The sequence below is a fragment of the Lipophrys pholis genome (assembly GCF_963383615.2).
Source record: "Lipophrys pholis genome assembly, chromosome: 4".
NCBI classification, from domain to species: Eukaryota; Metazoa; Chordata; class Actinopteri; order Blenniiformes; family Blenniidae; genus Lipophrys; species Lipophrys pholis.
The window spans coordinates 62,501-77,002 of NC_137637.1; the positions used below are offsets into that span (position 1 = coordinate 62,501).

Here is a 14,502-nt window from a genome sequence, read left to right on the forward strand (position 1 = left end):
GGTGGAAGGTTTCCAAACGCAGGCAGAGGATCTTCCTCTGGTTCCGTCCAAAATTAGTGAAACAGTCGCTGACAAAATATAGCAGACATGAGGAACGTCTGGGAACGTCTGGGAACGTCTGGGAACATCTGGGAGCGTCTGGGAACATCTGGGAACGTCTGGGAACATCTGGGAACATCTGGGAACGTCTGGGAACATCTGGGAGCGTCTGGGAGCGTCTGGGAACATCTGGGAACGTCTGGGAACATCTGGGAGCGTCTGGGAACGTCTGGGAACGTCTGGGAACGTCTGGGAACGTCTGGGATTGTCGAGCAACGCTGTTGTCACAGATAAATTAATTTACCATCCCTGGTAGTTCGATCCCTGGTACTTTGGTCCCTGGTACTTTGATTCCCGGTAGGTTTTTTTTCTCTGGTAATTTGCTCCCTGGTAATTTGGTCCCTTGTAGTTTGTACCCTAGTAGTTTGGTCCCTGGTAGTTTGGTCCCTGGTAGTTCGGACCCTGGTGGTTCGGTCCCTGATAGTTTTGTCCCTGGTAATTTGGTCCCTGGTAGTTTGGTGCCTGGTAATTTGGTCCTTGGTAGTTTGGTCCCTGTTTATTTGGTCCCTGGTAGTTTTGTCCCTGGCAGTTTGGTCCCTGGTAGTTTGGTCTCTGGTAGTTTGGTCCCTGGTAGTTTGGTCCCTGTTTATTTGGTCCCTGGTAGTTTGGTCCCTGGTAGTTTGGTCCCTGTTTATTTGGTCCCTGGTAGTTTGGTCCCTGGTAGTTTGTTCCCTGTTTATTTGGTCCCTGGTAGTTTGGTCCCTGGTAATTTGGTCCCTGGTAGTTTGGTCTCTGGTAGTTTGGTCCCTGGTAGTTTGGTCCCTGTTTATTTGGTCCCTGGTAGTTTGGTCCCTGTTTATTTGGTCCCTGGTAGTTTGGTCCCTGGTAGTTTGGTCCCTGGTAGTTCGGTCCACCGACACAGAGACACTTTGTGTTGATTTTACCAACCAGCGGCAGATTAGTCGGCACAGAGTGACGTCCACGTCAGGTCGTGGGCGGGGCAGGGCAGGACAGGGCGGGGCTTATGTTTATATCCTCCTGTGTTGATGGACACACGGGAGCACAAGCAAAACCTCTGGTTTTGGGGTGCGCCCCCTTGTGGGCGATTCTGGTTTGAACAAAGAACCAAAGGAAGGAAGTGAGCCGCTTTCAAACTACAGCGATTCAGTTTGAACTGAGTCCAAACCAAGAATCAGGTTTGAAGGAGAAACAAGGACTCATGGTGACGTTTCCTCTTCAACCTCCTGAACTGAAACGGACTCAGAAACACACAGAGTCACAGTTCACGAGGATCCACACAACTTTATTCACTCTTAGACTCACACTCAACCTTCCTCTGAGGCTCAACATGACCCAGGGTCTGTCGCAGGATGGGTACTCGATTATCTGTGGCAGGCTGAGTACTCGAGTATCTGTGAGGAGCCTAAACAACAAAACTCTTCATGGACCCAGACATCAGAAGACACATTCTGACATGTTGCACTGCTGCCCCCTGCTGTCCACCGCTCACAATGCAGGATTCTCACATTGGAGCTCCTACGTCAGACCAGGAGGAGGAAGAGGAGCAGGAGGAAGATGAAGAGGAGGAGGAGGAGGAAAAGGAAGAGGAGGAGGAGGAGCAGGAGGAGGAGTGGGAAGATGAAGAGGAGGAAGAGGAAGATGAAGAGGAGGAGCAGGAGCAAGAACAGAAGGAGGAGTAGGAAGATGAAGAGGAGGAGGAAGATGAAGAGGAGGAGCAGGAGCAGGAACAGAAGGAGGAGTAGGAAGATGAAGAGGAGGAAGAGGAGGAGAAAGATGAAGAGGAGGAGGAAGATGAAGAGGAGGATGAAGATAAAGAGGAGGAGGAAGATAAAGAGGAGGAGGAGGAAGATGAAGAGGAGGAAGAGGAGGAGAAAGATGAAGAGGACGTTGTGGTTCCACCATGTCAGCAGTTAGTTCAGAGAGAGAAGGTTGATGTCGTAGCATCCATCCACCTGCAACACACACACATCAAGGTTAGACTGTGTGTGTGTATCAGTGTGTATCAGTGTGTATTATTGTACCAGAGTGTATTATTGTACCAGAGTGTGTCAGAGAGTATCAGAGTGTGTCAGAGTATCTGTGTGTATCAGATAGTATCAGTGTGTATCAGAGTATCAGTGTGTATCAGAGAGTATCAGAGTGTATCAGAGTATCAGAGTGTATCAGAGTATCAGTGTGTATTAGAGTGTGTCAGAGTATCAGTGTGTATCAGAGAGTATCAGTGTGTATCAGAGAGTATCAGTGTGTATCAGAGTGTGTCAAAGTATCAGTGTGTATTAGAGTGTATCAGAGAGTATCAGTGTGTATCAGAGAGTATCAGTGTGTATCAGAGAGTATCAGTGTGTATCAGAGTGTGTCAGAGTATCAGTGTGTATTAGAGTGTATCAGAGAGTATCAGTGTGTATTAGAGTGTATCAGAGAGTATCAGAGAGTATCAGTGTGTATCAGAGAGTATCAGAGAGTATCAGAGTGTATCAGAGAGTATCAGAGTGTATCAGAGAGTATCAGAGAGTATCAGAGTGTATCAGAGAGTATCAGAGAGTATTACTAACATGGAAGCGTCCCATGGAGGCGGTGGTCTGGTTTCCTCTCATCACCTCAGTCAGAGCCCACATCTGCTGCAGGCTGGAGGACACAGTCTGAGGGTCTGGGAGTCCCTGGACACACCACCGCTTCATCATCATCATCATCATCATAGTCATAGTCATCATCATCATCATCATCATCATCACCTTCATCATAGTCATCATCATCATCATCATCACGTTCATCATCATCATCACCTTCATCATAGTCATCATCATCATCATCATCATCACGTTCATCATCATCATCACCTTCATCATCATCATCATCATCATCACGTTCATCATCATCATCACCTTCATCATAGTCATTATAGCAGCCACTCATACTGGGCTGGTGAGCTGTTTCCTCGGTAGGGGGTCTGACGCGCTAGGCGGCTGTTGTTTACCTTTTTGCTTCGTGTTCATCAACTGAGTCCATCGATCCGGTAAGATCCAGAAAATCTCTTTATTTTAGTTAAGTTATATTTTACCTCCAAGTTCAATTCACCAGAGCACACAACACCAGCATATTCTGATAAACTCTGCCAGAGCGGTCAGAAACCTGTGTGACCTCCCGGGGTCAACACCTGTCTCCTCCTTCATGCTCCAGTCTATATGCACATGACGTCAGTGACACACACACACACACACACACACACACACACACACACACACACACACACACACACACACACACACACACACACACACAGGTCAAACATTTGTACACAATCCAATATATCACATTTGGCTCCTACAGTCATCATCATCATCACGTTCATCATCATCATCTTCATCATAGTCATCATCATCATCACGTTCATCATCATCATCATCATCTTCATCATAGTCATCATCATCACGTTCATCATCATCATCTTCATCATAGTCATCATCATGTTTCCTCGACTTCCACAGTATTGATTGATTCTGATGTTTCCAGGTTATTGATGTTTCCAGGTTTTTGATGTTTCCAGGTTATTGATTGATTCTGATGTTTCCAGGTTTTTGATGTTTCCAGGTTATTGATGTTTCCAGGTTTTTGATGTTTCCAGGTTATTGATTGATTCTGATGTTTCCAGGTTATTGATGTTTCCAGGTTATTGATGTTTCCAGGTTTTTGATTGATTCTGATGTTTCCAGGTTATTGATGTTTCCAGGTTATTGATGTTTCCAGGTTATTGATTGATTCTGATGTTTCCAGGTTATTGATGTTTCCAGGTTATTGATGTTTCCAGGTTATTGATTGATTCTGATGTTTCCAGGTTTTTGATTGATTCTGATGTTTCCAGGTTATTGATTGATTCTGATGTTTCCAGGTTATTGATGTTTCCAGGTTTTTGATGTTTCCAGGTTATTGATCTCCATGTTGACCCAGCAGAAGATTCAATTTAATTCAATTCAACTTTATTTATAAAGCACCAAACACAACACAGTCATTTCTAGCAGCTTTTAACAGAGAAAAGAGAAAAACCAACTAATCCTCATGAGCAGCAGATTGATTTGTGACTGTGGAAAGAAAAACTCCTCTGACAGGAAGAACCTTTGTAGAACCCAGAGTCAGAGGTGGAGGCTTTCTGAGGACTGGTTGGGAGGGTGGAGGAGAGGAAGGGATAGAATAGACAGAGAGATAGATTGGAGGATAGAGGAGAGGATAGGAGAGGAAAGACAGAGAGATAGATTGGAGGGGAGATACAAACCTTGGAACCACACCCTGGTGCGGGTAGGGGAGGTAGAGAGAGGTAGAGAGAGAGATGTAGAGAGAGAGGTGTAGAGAGAGAGGTGTAGAGAGAGGTAGAGAGAGGTGTAGAGAGGTAGAGAGAGGTAGAGAGAGAGATGTAGAGAGAGAGGTGTAGAGAGAGGTAGAGAGAGGTGTAGAGAGGTAGAGAGAGAGAGGTAGAGGGAGGTAGAGAGGTAGAGAGAGGTAGAGAGAGGTAGAGGGAGAGAGGTGTAGAGAGGTAGAGAGAGGTAGACAGGTAGAGAGAGAGGTAGAGAGAGAGGTAGAGAGAGATAGAGGGAGGTAGAGAGAGGTGTAGAGAGGTAGAGAGAGGTAGAGAGAGGTGTAGAGAGGTAGAGAGAGAGGTAGAGAGAGAGATGTAGAGAGAGAGGTGTAGAGAGAGGTAGAGAGAGGTAGAGAGAGAGGTAGAGGGAGGTAGAGAGGTAGAGAGAGGTAGAGGGAGAGAGGTAGAGAGAGGTGTAGAGAGGTAGAGAGAGGTAGACAGGTAGAGAGAGAGGTAGAGAGAGAGGTAGAGAGATAGAGGGAGGTAGAGAGAGGTAGAGAGGTAGAGAGAGGTAGAGGGAGGTAGAGAGAGGTAGACAGGTAGAGAGAGAGGTAGAGAGAGGTAGAGAGAGAGAGGTAGAGAGGTGTAGAGAGGTAGAGAGAGATAGAGGGAGGTAGACAGGTAGAGAGAGAGGTAGAGAGAGGTAGAGGGAGGTAGAGGGAGGTAGAGATAGGTAGAGAGAGGTAGAGAGAGGTAGACAGGTAGAGAGAGAGGTAGAGAGAGGTAGAGGGAGGTAGAGATAGGTAGAGAGAGGTAGAGGGAGGTGTAGAGAGGTAGAGAGAGAGGTACAGAGAGGGAGGTAGAGAGGTAGAGAGAGAGGTAGAGAGAGGTAGAGGGAGAGAGGTAGAGAGAGGTAGACAGGTAGAGAGAGAGGTAGAGAGAGAGGTAGAGAGAGATAGAGGGAGGTAGAGAGGTAGAGAGAGGTAGAGGGAGGTAGAGAGAGGTAGACAGGTAGAGAGAGAGGTAGAGAGAGGTAGAGAGAGGTAGAGAGAGAGATGTAGAGAGAGGTAGAGAGAGAGGTAGAGAGAGGTGTAGAGAGGTAGAGGGAGGTAGAGAGAGGTAGACAGAGGTAGAGAGATGTAGAGGGAGGTAGACAGGTCGAGAGAGAGGTAGAGGGAGGTAGAGATAGGTAGAGAGAGGTAGAGAGAGGTAGACAGGTAGAGAGAGAGGTAGAGAGAGGTAGAGAGAGGTAGAGGGAGGTAGAGGGAGGTAGACAGAGGTAGAGAGGGGTAGAGGGAGGTAGACAGGTAGAGAGAGAGGTAGAGAGAGGTAGACAGGTAGAGAGAGAGGTAGAGAGGTAGAGAGATAGGTAGAGAGAGGTAGAGGGAGGTAGAGGGAGGTAGACAGGTAGAGAGAGAGGTAGAGAGAGAGATGTAGAGAGGTAGAGAGAGGTGTAGAGAGGTAGAGAGAGAGATAGTGGGAGGTAGAGATAGGTAGAGAGAGGTAGAGAGAGGTAGAGGGAGGTAGAGAGAGGTAGACAGGTAGAGAGAGAGGTAGAGAGAGAGATGTAGAGAGGTAGAGAGAGAGGTAGAGAGAGGTGTAGAGAGGTAGAGAGAGAGATAGAGGGAGGTAGAGGGAGGTAGACAGGTAGAGAGAGAGGTAGAGAGAGAGATGTAGAGAGGTAGAGAGAGAGGTAGAGAGAGGTGTAGAGAGGTAGAGAGAGAGATAGAGGGAGGTAGAGGGAGGTAGACAGAGGTAGAGAGAGGTAGAGGGAGGTAGACAGGTAGAGAGAGAGGTAGAGAGAGGTAGACAGGTAGAGAGATAGGTAGAGAGGTAGAGAGATAGGTAGAGAGAGGTAGAGGGAGGTAGAGGGAGGTAGACAGGTAGAGAGAGAGGTAGAGAGAGAGGTAGAGAGAGGTAGACAGGTAGAGAGATAGGTAGAGAGATAGGTAGAGAGAGGTAGAGAGATAGGTAGAGAGAGGTAGAGAGAGGTAGAGTTAGGTAGAGAGAGGTAGAGAGAGGTAGAGAGAGGTAGAGGGAGGTAGAGAGAGGTAGACAGGTAGAGAGAGAGTGAAAGTGTCTTAAAGCAGTCCAGTATATAGAACAGTCTTGAGTAGAACCTTAAAAGTAGAGGCTGTTTCAGCCTCCCTAACTGAAACTTGGATCTGGTTCCACATCAGAGGAACCTGAAAGCTGAAAGCTCTGCCTCCGTTCTACTTTTAGAAAAGCTAGGAACCTCCAGTAAGCCAGCACTCTGAGAACCAAGAGTTCTTCTGGGGAGATCTGGGACCAGCAGTTCTTTAAGATCTGATGGAACCTGGTTGTTCAGAGCGTTCTAAGTTAGAGGGAGGATTTTAAATTCTCTTCTAGATTGAACAGGGAGCCAATGAAGCGAGGTTAGTATTGGAGTGAGCTGATCTCTGGTGCTGGTTCTGGTCACGACTCTGGCTGCAGCATTTTGAACCAGCAGTTATTGTTTCACCCTGATAATAGGGAGTTACAATAGTTACTCTGGAAGTAACTAATGATGGATTACTTTTTCAGCATCACTCTGAGTCAGCATGGTTCTCATGTTGGAAATATTACGGAGGTGAAAAAAGGCAGTCCTGCAGATTGTTTAATGGTTCCCAGGTTCCTCACAGTGGTACTGGAGGACAAAGTAATACCATCTAGAGGTACTAGATCTTTAGATCATTTCTCTCTCACATGTTTTGGGCGAAATATAATAATTTCAGTTTTATCAGAGTTCAGAAGCAGGAAATTACATCTCATCCAACCTTTATGTCTTCAAGACGGCTTCTAGTTTAGAACGTTGGTTATTATCCTCAGGTTCCACAGATCAATAGATTTGTGTGTCATCAGCATAACAATGGAAGTTAATGGAGTATTTTTTAATAATATTCCCTACAGGAAGTATGTATAAAGTGAAAAGTATAGGACCGAAGACAGAACCCTGTGGAACTCCATGTTTAACTTCAGTCTGGACTGAAGGGTTCTCATGAACATGAACGAAGTGGAACCTGACTGATAAATATGATCGGAACCAATTTAGTGCTGTACCTTTAAGCCCGATGATGAGTTTTAATCTCTGTAATACGATGTTCTGATCAATAGTATCAATGTTCTGATCAATATGTACCAATGTTCTGATCAATAGTATCAATGTTCTGATCAATATGTACCAATGTTCTGATCAATAGTACCAATGTTCTGATCAATAGTACCAATGTTCTGATCAATAGCATCAATGTTCTGATCAATAGCATCAATGTTCTGATCAATAGTACCAATGTTCTGATCAATAGCATCAATGTTCTGATCAATAGCATCAATGTTCTGATCAATAGTACCAATGTTCTGATCAATAGTATCAATGTTCTGATCAATAGCATCAATGTTCTGATCAATAGTACCAATGTTCTGATCAATATGTACCAATGTTCTGATCAATAGTACCAATGTTCTGATCAATATGTACCAATGTTCTGATCAATAGTACCAATGTTCTGATCAATATGTACCAATGTTCTGATCAATAGTATCAATGTTCTGATCAATAGTACCAATGTTCTGATCAATAGTATCAATGTTCTGATCAATAGTACCAATGTTCTGATCAATAGTATCAATGTTCTGATCAATAGTACCAATGTTCTGATCAATAGTATCAATGTTCTGATCAATAGTACCAGTGTTCTGATCAATAGTACCAATGTTCTGATCAATAGTACCAATGTTCTGATCAATAGTATCAAATTCAGCACTAAGATCTAACAGGACCAGAACAGAGACCAGTTCTTTATCTGAGGTCAAGAGAAGATGATCAATAACTGTGATCAGAGAGTCTCTGAGCTCTGATGAATCTAAAACTGGAAAGACTCAGATAAGTTATTTTTACTTAAATGGTCACATGACTGACTTACAATCACTTTTTGGGGATTTTAGAAATAAAAGAAGGTTGGATATTGATATTCAGTGACTGAAACTACTTCCTGTAGGATTTTAGAAATAAAGGAAGGTTGGATATTGATATTCAGTGACTGAAACTACTTCCTGTAGGATTTTAGAAATAAAAGAAGGTTGGATATTGATACTCAGTGACTGAAACTACTTCCTGTAGGATTTTAGAAATAAAAGAAGGTTGGATATTGATACTCAGTGACTGAAACTACTTCCTGTAGGATTTTAGAAATAAAGGTAGGTTTGATATTTGTCTGTAACTTACTAAGACACCTGGTCAAGGTTGGTTCTTTAAGAAGAGGTTTAACAACAGGAACCTTAAAGGCTTGTGGTACATAACCTGTTATTAAAGATATGTTTATCTGATCTAGTACTGAAGTACTAGTCACGGGGAAAATATCTTTAAACAGGTTAGTGGGGATTGGGTCTAGCAGGCAGGTTGTTGGTTTAGATGAAGCCACGATTGAGGAGAACTTAGGGACTTCTCTAGGGTGGAACCTGGATAACTGGAAATCAGGCTCCACTAACTAGTCTGAAGATGTGGTTGATCGATCTGAGACTGCACTGGACAGTGAGTCTTTAATTTGATCCCTAATAGTTAGGATTTTGTTATTTAAAAAGAAGTTTACGAAGTCATTACTGCTCAAAGTTAAAGGGACATGAGGTTCTACAGAGCTGTGACTTTTTGTCAGCCTGGCTTTAGTACTGAAGAGAAATCTAGGATTGTTCTTGTTTTCTTCTATTAAGGAGGAAGAGGAGGTATTTTGGGTTTTGCAAAGGCATTATTTATAGATTAACAATCCCTCCAGGCTGGTCGAAATACTTCTAATTGAGTTAAGTACCATTTCTTCTGTAATTTTCCTGGTGATTTCTTTAAAGTTCTCATGATCATTATACCATGGAACTATCCTCCTCTGAGTTGTTGCATTTATTTTCAAGGGAGCAATGGAATCAAGTGTGGAGCGAAGTAAGGCTGCTGTTCCATCTACAACCAAGTCAGCCTGAGTAGGGCTAATGCTAATGCTAATGCTAATGGTGTGACGGCTGTATACTGCTGGATCCACGGATGGACCTGAAGTCAGTATTGACAGGAGTACTTCCCTGAATTTGGCTCCAGCATTGTCTGATGTCTTATATTTCAGTTTATTTTCCGGGGCTATGAAGCCAGTTAATGTAAATCAGGAAGTGATGAGACAACAGAGGGCTGTGGGGAAGAACCATTAATTGATCAGGATCAATACCATAAGTGAGGACAAGATGAAGCGTGTGATTAAGATAATGAGTGAATTCATTCACCTTCTGTGAAAATCCCATTGTGTCCAGTAAAGAGCTAAATGCTATGCTAAGGCTCATTGTCAACATCTACATGAATGTTAAAGTCTCCCACTATAAGGACTTTATCTGAGCTCAGTACTAAAGTAGAGAGACATTCAGAGTATGGTCCAGGAGGACTGGACACTAGGACAAGTAGAACTGCTGCTGGGTGTTCTGGTCAGAGTCATGAGATTCAGAGTGAGACTTTCAAAGGGTTCTGGTTAGTTTTAGTTCTGGGATCAATAAGAAGACTAGAGTTCTAGATAGATGCTCCTCCTCCAGTTCCTCCAGGGACATGATGGTGGGAGTTGCTTCATTTAGGCTGAGACATTCACTCGACCCAGTGTGGGAATGGGCCCGGAGATTAAAACTGACTTTCCACAGTTACTTCAAAACTTAAAAAGCTCATTAAAGTCCTTCTTAGTCACTTCGGATTGCCGGCGGGTCGTATCATTAGTACCTACATGGACTAGAACTCGGTGGATGGAGGGGGGAAGAGAGCGTCAAAGCTCCGGGAGCTCACCGAGGATCAGCGGGACCGTGGCTCCGGGGTGACGGTGTGTGATGGTGTTAAAGAAGAGGATGTTTCTGGTGATGGAGTCTCCTGTTATTAATGTTGTTGGACAGAAGAGAGGACGAGGAGACGGCCGGGCAGCTGGTTCTGTGGTGAGGCTCTCTCATCACGTCCTCCTGCAGGAGTGTCTCATCACGTCCTCCTGCAGGAGTGTCTCGTCACGACTTCCCTGCTGGAGTGTCTCATCACGTGTTCCCGCAAGAGTGTCTCATAACGTGTTCCCGCAAGAGTGTCTCATCACGGCTTCCCTGCTGGAGTGTCTCATCACGTGTTCCCGCAAGAGTGTCTCATAACGTGTTCCCACAAGAGTGTCTCATCACGGCTTCCCTGCAGGAGTGTCTCATCACGTGTTCCCGCAAGAGTGTCTCATCACGGCTTCCCGTAGGAGTGTCTCATCACGTCTTCCCTGCTGGAGTGTCTCATCACGTGTTCCCGCAAGAGTGTCTCATCACGGCTTCCCTGCTGGAGTGTCTCATCACGTGTTCCCGCAAGAGTGTCTCATCACGTGTTCCCGCAAGAGTGTCTCATCACGGCTTCCCGTAGGAGTGTCTCATCATGTCTTCCCTGCAGGAGTGTCTCATCACGTGTTCCCGCAAGAGTGTCTCATCGCGGCTTCCCGCAGGAGTGTCTCATCGCGGCTTTCCGCAGGAGTGTCTCATCGCGGCTTCCTGCAGGAGTGTCTCATTGTGGCTTCCTGCCGGAGTGTCTCATCACGGCTTCCTGCAGGAGTGTCTCATCACGGCAGGCTGCCGGAGTGTCTCATCACGGCTTCCTGCAGGAGTGTCTCATCACGGCAGGCTGCCGGAGTGTCTCATCACGTCCTCCTGCAGGAGTGTCTCATCGCGGCTTCCTGCAGGAGTGTCTCATCGCGGCTTCCTGCAGGAGTGTCTCATTGTGGCTTCCTGCCGGAGTGTCTCATCACGGCTTCCTGCAGGAGTGTCTCATCACGGCAGGCTGCCGGAGTGTCTCATCACGTCCTCCTGCAGGAGTGTCTCATCACGGCAGGCTGCCGGAGTGTCTCATCACGTCCTCCTGCAGGAGTCTGCGGCAAGAAGCGGAGGTCTTCTGACGGGAAGAGAGTCGCTGGTCTGGCTGTCCAGAGGGAAGGGAGGTTGCTCCAGCGCTGGTTCCCTCCGGCGATGAAGAAGATGCAGCTGTTGGGGCGCAGGAGCCAGCAGAGCATAATAGTTGGACAGGCTGAGTCCAGGAGGGGAGGCCCGAGTGTCCCTTACGACCACGGATTACCACCTCCCACCATGGCGGCTGAAGGCTGGGGGTGGAGCAGGAGGAAGAGCGAGGACAGGTGGCAGGATCCCACCAACTGTGTCCTGAAGGTCCTGAACGGTGGCGTTGAACAAGGCCAGCAGTTTGGACTGGTCCACGGCTCCCTCCAGAGAGCTGGACAACATGGCGTCCTTCTTCTCCAGCTCTCTGGAGAGACGTCGAAGATCATCTTTAAGGTCAGTGATCGTCTGATTGGCTGTTTGGAGTAAAATATCATCCTTAGAAGACAGGCTGTATTTGGATAGTGCTCATAAAAGTAAAAAAGGTAGGGGGGGTAGGGGTACAGAGCTGAAGGTGAGGGGGCCTGTTCGGGCTTGTAACCTCATATCCTGCCGGATCGGGCATCGGCTCTGCCCCCCGAGTCTGGTCCCAGGAGTCCAGAACAATGTGATGAATCCGAGAACAATTGCTCTTGTCTGATTCTAAGATAAACTATAAAACGGGTGTGAGAGAAACATAAAAGATTCTTCTGTAAGAAAGATCAACGCAAACTAAACCGCATTTGTTTGCTGCTCTGCTATGCTCTGCTGCTCTGCTCTGCTGCTCTGCTGCTCTGCTGCTCTGCTCTGCTGCTCTGCTCTGCTGCTCTGCTGCTCTCTGGACACTGACCTCCACATCGGGGTGATGGTCCACCAGCGTCAGGTCCGACAGCCAATCAGAAACCTCCTTCTCCGGGTCCTGGAAGAGACGAGGAACAACTGAGAACTGCAGGAGAATATCTAGAGGTCTTAGGACCTTCTCAGGGTTCTGAGGACGTCTGTGAGGACCCCCAGGACCCCTCAAAGCATAGGAAGCAGAGAAGAACTGACCGGCTCCACCTGAGGGAAGATCTGGATCTCCTCCAGGCTGAAGGTCAACCAGGCCGATGATGGTTGTCTCAGGATCAGTCTCAGCAGGACCACTTGGTCCGGGTCCACCTGCATCTGCAACACCAGCAGGAGGTCTGAGGAGCAGGTCTGAACCCAGAACATCTTCAACATCTCCAACATCTAGAACAGCAGTGTCAAACTCTGGTCCTGGAGGGCTACAGCCCTGCAGGTTTTCCATGTCGCTCTGCTTCAACAGTGAGCAGCTCCTCATCAGGCTTTCTGTTGGACTCGCTGATGAACCATCATTAGAATCAGGTGTGTTGAAGAAGGGAGACATGGAGAACATGCAGGGCTCCGCCCTCCAGGACCTGAGATTGACACCCCGATCTAGAATATCTAGAACATCTCCAACATGTAGAATATTGCCAACATCTAGAACATCTGGAATATCTCCAACATCTATAATATCTTGAACATCTGGTATATCTACAATATCTAGAACATCTCCAACATCTAGAACATCTCCAAGATCTAGAATATCTTTAACATCTAGAATCTCTTTAACATCTCCGACATCTAGAACATCTAGAACATCTCCAACATCTAGAACATCTCCAACATCTAGAACATCTCCAATATCTAGAACATCTCCAACATCTAGAACATCTCCAATATCTAGAACATCTCCAATATCTAGAACATCTCCAACATCTAGAACATCTCCAACATTTAGAACATCTCCAACATCTAGACCAGGGGTCGGGAACCTGTGGCTCCGGAGCCTCATGCAGCTCTTTGGTTCCTCTGCTGCAGCTCCTAGAGCCTCGGTCCCACTGCAGTACATCTGTGAGCGGAACGGTACGGTAAGGCAAAGCGCACCTAGACAAACTGTGTTGCGCGGTCCCACTACAGAGAGTACGGTAAAATGTAGGCGTGGTTGTGAACGACGCAAGGATGTAACGTCGTTACACAACAATAGTGGTGTGAAGAATGTGGAAGTTGCAGCAACCGCAGCTCAGCGTTCGTCTGAAGCCTTGAGCTTCTTTATCTGTGACACAGTGGAAACGTTCTCAATGTGAACTGCAGAGTCATCTGCTGCTGGATCTCCTCTCCTGATACTGAGAGGAGCGTCTGAACCTCGTCAGGAGACCACGGTGCTGTGGTGCAACGACGTTTCAGTACACCCAGTCAACAAAACAACCAGTGTGTGCAAAGCAATAACAGGAGTGTTTATGACAGATGAGATATTTAAACATTGCTGACTTGTTGAGTGACGGTCGTCAGCAGGCGTGTGGAGGAACGTTGCTTCATGCTGATTCTCACAGAGAGCGGCAGTTATTAACTTGACGGTAAATAATCCTGAATGATATTGAAAGCCACAACTCTCACACTCATAGTTCTAAAAACCCTGATCTCAGGCATAGATCCATTTATTTAATAATATCATAGCGATAATGTGTGTGTGTGTGTGTGTGTGTGTCTGTCTGTCTGTCTGTCTGGGTGTGCATGTCGGGGGGGGGGGGGGGGGGGGGGGGGGGGGTTTGGAAGGTTGCTGACCATCTCCAACACCTAGAACATCTACAGCGTCTAAAACATGTAGAACATGTAGAACATGTAGAACATGGAGAACATGTAGAACATTGAGAACATGTAGAACATTGAGAACACACTCAGGACAGTCACAAGACTCTCTGTAGAGACTGAGGTGGTCTGATCTGGTCTGTGAAGTCTTTTTTTTTAACAAAAGCTTTTATTTCAAGTTGTGCGCAAAACAAAATACAAGATACAAAATACAAAGTGCATTATTGCGACTAAATGAAATGTGAAAAAACACAAACAAAACAAACACAAACAAATAAATAAATTGAATAAGAATAAGTAAATAAACCAACGAAAAAATAGCAGACACTTCTAAGATAGCGTGTGTGTGTGTGTGTGTGTGTGTGTGTGTGTGTGTGTGTGTGTGTGTGTGTGTGTGTGTGTGTGTGTGTGTGTGTGTGTGTGTGTGTGTGTTGGGGGGGTCACCAGTGTTCTAGATCTCCACCAAGATGACAGTGTGAGGGACCGAGGCCCCCCCCTCTCGGGATGTGTTCGGCCTGGTGGTGGTTGAGAGGATGATGAGGAGGATGAGGATGATGAGGAGGATGAGGATGATGAGGAGGATGAGGAGGATGAGGATGTAGTCGGAGTTTCAAAAATTAAATCAGGTTTAT

General features: G+C 46.1%; 1 protein-coding gene across 2 annotated transcripts in view; it reads right to left on the reverse strand.

The window, feature by feature from the left end:
* Positions 1–1,321: 1,321 nt before the first annotated feature.
* The window catches only part of nicn1 (nicolin 1), a 36,075-nt gene continuing 22,894 nt past the window's right edge, over positions 1,322–14,502 (reverse strand). For both annotated transcript variants that reach the window (XM_080460719.1, XM_080460718.1), the window contains 4 exons: positions 12,290–12,403; positions 12,090–12,158; positions 2,613–2,717; positions 1,322–2,012 (listed from right to left, as the gene is read on the reverse strand). In XM_080460719.1, coding sequence (XP_080316845.1) covers positions 1,971–2,012; positions 2,613–2,717; positions 12,090–12,158; positions 12,290–12,403 — 330 coding nt within the window. In that variant the 3' untranslated portion in view covers positions 1,322–1,970. The remainder of the gene's footprint in view (positions 2,013–2,612; positions 2,718–12,089; positions 12,159–12,289; positions 12,404–14,502) is intronic.